Here is a 5,313-nt window from a genome sequence, read left to right as displayed (position 1 = left end):
TCGGTAGCTGTTCGACGTTCAAATCCCACGCGCGCTCAACTCCAACAACTCACGTAGATCTTGTTTTCACGGCTTGATTCCTTGCCCTTCCATCACGCGTATACTTGTCTGCGCTAGAAAGCGAGTACCTAGATATTCATACTCGAGGCGATATATTTATTTTATTTTCTTATTTCCTTATATTTTCCATTGTTTTCATTTTTTAAATTAGATCCAAGAAAATACGACCGTTCCTCGTGATCGACGCCACTGCCCTCCGTCTCTTCTCTTCCCTTCACAATCAAACGTTCTCTGTTATTATTATTATTATTTTTTAAAAAGAAAAAAAATTATTCATTCTGGAATTTAATTTTAATTTTCACAAACTCCAACATCCTTTATCTCTGTTTCTCGCTTTTTCTCTCTCAGATGAGACGAAGACAAGGACGTTTCGTTCACACTCTAAAGTAGATTGAAAAATTGGAGAGCTGTAAAAACTCACTCCCGACCTTACCTCCAAGCACATAGAGACGCAGAGCCACGCGAGGAAGAAAGAGAGAGTTTAGACATGGTGGCTGGGAAGGTGAAGGTCGCAATGGGGTTGCAGAAGTCTCCGGCGAGTAGAAAAGTAGAGAGCTCACCGAAGCCATCGACGCCGGCGCAGCCTTCTCCGAGCTCCGGTAAGGTTTCTCAGAAAACAGTCTTCTCCCGCTCGTTTGGTGTCTATTTCCCTCGCTCTTCTGCTCAGGTTCAGCCTCGACCGCCTGACGTCACGGAGCTCCTTCGTATGGTTGAGGAGTTGCGAGACAGAGAGGCGCGACTGAAGACTGACCTATTGGAGCACAAGCTGTTGAAGGAATCTGTCGCCATTGTGCCCGTGCTTGAGAACGAGATCTCTACGAAAGATGCCGAGATTGAAAGAGCGTCTAAGCGGATACTGTTCTTGGAGGCGGAGAATGAGCGGTTGAGAGTTGAAGTGGAGGAAGTTAAACAGAGTGTTGAGGAGGAGAGGAGAGAGAGTCAAGAGAGAATAAAGGCAATGGAATGTGAAATTGCGGAGCTGAAGAAAATGGCGTTGGATCGAAGCAGAATGGAACTTATTTTGGAGAACGATGAGCTTTCGGCGTCGCAGAGGTTCCAGGGATTAATGGAGGTCTCGGGAAAGTCTAACCTAATCAGGAACTTGAAAAGAACAACCAAATGTTCGGAGGCTGTTGTTAACCAAGACAATCATAAGTTTGAACATCCAGAGGCAAAGAAAGAAGAAGTTGAAACCGAGAGACCGAGACACTCACGATGTAACTCGGAAGAACTCGCTGAGCCTACTCTCTCTAACATAAAATCACGAATACCTAGGGTTCCAAAACCTCCTCCGAAACCTTCTTCATCTTCTTCTTCTTCTGCCAATACTTCCTCCTCATCAACTGGCTCTTCCGGTGACTTAGAGAAAGCAATCCCAGCTCCACCCCCTGTCCCGACCAAGCCAATGCCGCCGCCTCCTCCGCCACCTTCGAAATCCGCACCTCCTCCCCCTCCACCGCCTCCCAAGGGTAAGAGGCCGATGCCGACGAAGGTGCGGCGAATACCGGAGGTTGTGGAGTTCTATCATTCATTAATGCGGAGGGATTCCCGGCGAGATTCTGGCTCCAGCGTTACTGACCCGCCGTCAACCGCCAATGCTCGCGACATGATCGGAGAGATTGAGAACCGGTCCGCTCACTTACTCGCTGTAAGTCACCGGTCACGTACTCTGTCCCTTAATTTTTTCCAGTCCTATAATTTACAATTATGCCACTAGGCTGAGCTTTTTGTCAGTGAGAATTGACTGGTCCATAATTGTTTTTATTAGGTGCCCCTATTGGTTTTCTTTGGATTTTATTGTCAAAATCGGAATATTGCTTCCTTTGATTGGGTCGCCCTTCTGATTCAAAACTGTCCTTTTGGCATATCCCTTTTTTTCTTTTTTCCTCTAAATATTTTGGCAAGTTGAAATGTTTACTCAATTCATCGCTTTTTGGAGGTTGAGTAATTCAAAATTACCCTTCCCCTTCCCACTCTTGTTTTTCAAAAAAAAAAAAAAAAAAGCTAAACTCAACAAAGCATAAAAGGTAATCATAGAGAATAAATTTTCTTTGAAGCCAAATAAAGGTTGATTTTGAGTGGAAGATATCAAACTCTTGATGATGGATTGCTTTAATATCAAATCCAACGCTAATAAGAAAAGTTACTTTAATTAACTTTAATTATTATTCTCTTGGGGTTTTGATTTTATTATGATTCTCACGATCAATCTCCCATGTTACTTGCAGATAAAGACAGATGTAGAGACTCAGGGGGATTTCATAAGGTTCTTGATAAAAGAAGTCGAAAATGCTTCATTTACTGACATTGAGGACGTTGTACCATTTGTCAAATGGTTGGATGACGAGCTCTCATTTCTAGTAGATGAAAGAGCCGTGCTTAAACACTTCCAGTGGCCGGAGCAAAAGGCCGACGCTCTGCGTGAGGCTGCATTTGGCTATTGCGATTTAAAGAAGCTGGAATCCGAAGCCTCATCGTTTCGTGGTGATGCCCGTCAGCCCTGCGGATCCGCTCTCAAGAAGATGCAAGCATTGCTTGAAAAGTATTCAAGATTTTCCATGTGCCTAATTCTAATTGATTTTCTCCTTTGCATTTAGTTACATTTCTTAGTTTCTGTTCTTGATGCATCAGGTTGGAACATGGCGTATACAATTTGTCTAGAATGCGCGAATCTGCCACTAAGAGATACAAAGCATTTCAAATTCCAGTGGAATGGATGCTTGATAGTGGAATTGTGTGTCAGGTAAATTCCATCTCTGACCAATTTAACAAATATAGTTTAATTCTAGCTTAGTTCGGCGGGTGGGGGAAGGAATCCAAGAAGAGAAGACTGCTGATTTAATAATTATTTCCTTGACTTGAAATGCAACAATTATTAAAATAATTAAGTTGTTCCATTTAGGTGTGTCTCTCAGGTGGTCCCTTTTAATGGATCCGCTCTGGAGAGACAGGGAAATAACTCTGACAAAGTCTTAGAGCAATGTAATATAAATATGGAGAATGGTTAAGAAGATGACAAAAAGGATGTTTTGATTTAGCCTTATTTTCCTCTGCCTTTTGCCTGCACGCGCACATGGGAATTCCCAGATTTCTAAACTACATCTTCTTGTCCGCTTTATGGCTCTTTTTAAGTTATAGGCTAACAAGAGAATCAGATTCTCCTTGTTTGCTGCAAATTTGATACTTTTTATAAGTTTCTTTAGAATGAACACACTGGGATTTGTTTGTTAATATTCGTTCACTTCATAACTCAAATATAAACCCTTGGAAGAAGCTCCAAGAATCCTATCTCTCAAGCAGTGCATTATTTAAAAAGGACAAATCGTTTTGCCTTCAAAATATTGTATGGTCCCCTAGGCGCCAAGTTGGGTGTTGGTGTTTAATAAGTTCACGTGGTAATAGTTACTCAGTTGATATATTCCTGATCCGAGGCAATTGTGTGCTTCAATTAATGTGTCACAGATCAAGCTTGTCTCTGTAAAATTAGCAATGAAGTACATGAAAAGAGTATCCGCGGAGCTTGAAACAGTCGGTGGTGGACCTGAAGAAGAAGAGCTGATTGTCCAAGGCGTTAGATTTGCCTTCCGTGTGCATCAGGTAATGTTTGGAGGGTGACCCCTGTAATTGACATAAGCAGCAAGTGGTTATTCCAAGTTCTCTATCTATGATTGTGTGTGGTTAAGTTCTTTAACTTGTTAATGTGCAGTTCGCTGGAGGGTTTGATGTAGAAACAATGAGGGCATTTCAAGAGCTGAGAGATAAGGCAAGTTCATGTCATGTACAATGCCAAAATCAGCAACATAAGTACGTGTGGAGTAGCAGGCCTACGACTTGTTAATCTGCAGCAATCTCAGCTTCAGACGGGCTCTTGTTTTTTGGTTGTAAAGATAGGTTATCATGTTTGTGTATATTAATGGCAGCGGCTGTCTTGGGATGGAACTCCAATTTATTCATTTAAAAAAAATGAACTGAGGTGATTAATATATTGGAAAAAGGAAGGGAAGCCATTTTCTTCATTAATATGCATTCAACTTCCTCTTTAAATATGCACTGCCACTGCCATTCTCTGAAAACTTATCTACTGGTTTGATGCAGAATAACTATGAAGGGTGTTTTCTTTATTCTTCTCAGTTCTAAGGCGGGTTGGGAACCTCAAGGGAATTTAGAGGAATAATTGACCTAAAAATATTCATGAAATCATTTGTACAGTGATAAATTCCTTAAATAATTTTCTCAATCTTCTACACTTATAAAAGCTATATTAACTAGAATAAGTTTTTGTGGCCGCCTAAGCAAAGTTGTGTTATTGTTGGAACATCCAAGTCTAAGAATCATAATATCATTTTTCTAAAAGTAAATTATTAAAAGTATATATGCACAATGATTTACCTTTTTTGTATGTTCAATTATTGGGTTTATTTGATAATTTTAACTATTTAACTATGGTTGAGATTGAGATACAATTTTTTTTAAGTTCATATATGGCAAAAATATGGCCAAAGGAAAAACAAGGATCCATGGGATGCTGAGATGGGATGCTGAGAGAGAGAGAGGGAGAGAGAGAGGGAGGGAGGGAAGGAGAAGGGCTAGGACTAGAATTATAACCATGAATTATATTTTAGTTTAACTATAAACATACAATTTTTCTTTTATGTATCCACATTTATTTTCGATAAAATTTACAATGAGTCATTTAAAAGAGTTTTCTAAAAATTGAGCCTATTGTTTTCACTCTAAAAAACACATCTCCAAGGTTGTTTGTTTGATAACGTTTTTTGTTTCTTGTTCTTGTTTCATGTTTCTCATTTTTCAAAAACTAGAAACATAAATTCGTTTGGTAACTGTTTCTATTTCTTGTTTCTTGAAAAAAAAAAAAAGACCAAAAACGGAAACTTTGATAATCATTTCTTGTTTCTCGTTTCCTGAATTTTTTTCCCAAAATTTTCTCTTATTTTATAGTTTAAATATAATTTAATAATTTAAATTAAAAAAATATAGCAAACATTAAAATATAAAAAATTATTATAAAACATTTACATTATCAAATACATATAAGTCCCGATGCAAAATTAATAACTATAATTGTAATGATCTAACTTTCTAAGATATCTGCTAAGGTTCTTACTTCACGCATGCATAAATTTGTACATAAACATTTGCATTAAAAACACGAAAAGACTACTTTATTAAATAACGAATTAAAACAAAGTTTTCTGATCAAAATTTCACAACATCTTGAATCGGAGTACTTCT

The 5,313-nt window shown here is 38.7% G+C and overlaps 1 protein-coding gene across 1 annotated transcript; it reads left to right on the top strand.

The window, feature by feature from the left end:
• Positions 1-229: 229 nt before the first annotated feature.
• Positions 230-4,080, top strand: LOC120074703 (Tetratricopeptide repeat (TPR)-like superfamily protein). The gene is made up of 5 exons (XM_039027919.2): positions 230-1,708; positions 2,289-2,602; positions 2,692-2,803; positions 3,523-3,657; positions 3,767-4,080. The coding sequence occupies exons 1-5, from the start codon at positions 548-550 to the stop codon at positions 3,896-3,898; spliced, it is 1,854 nt and encodes a 617-aa protein (XP_038883847.1). The 5' UTR covers positions 230-547; the 3' UTR covers positions 3,899-4,080.
• Positions 4,081-5,313: the final 1,233 nt, after the last annotated feature.

The sequence above is a fragment of the Benincasa hispida genome, chromosome 3 (genome assembly GCF_027475165.1).
Source record: "Benincasa hispida cultivar pf3 chromosome 3, pf3_genome.v1.1, whole genome shotgun sequence".
Taxonomy (NCBI): Eukaryota; Viridiplantae; Streptophyta; class Magnoliopsida; order Cucurbitales; family Cucurbitaceae; genus Benincasa; species Benincasa hispida.
Note: the sequence above shows the minus strand (reverse complement) of the source record. Positions and strands in the feature narration are given on the sequence as shown.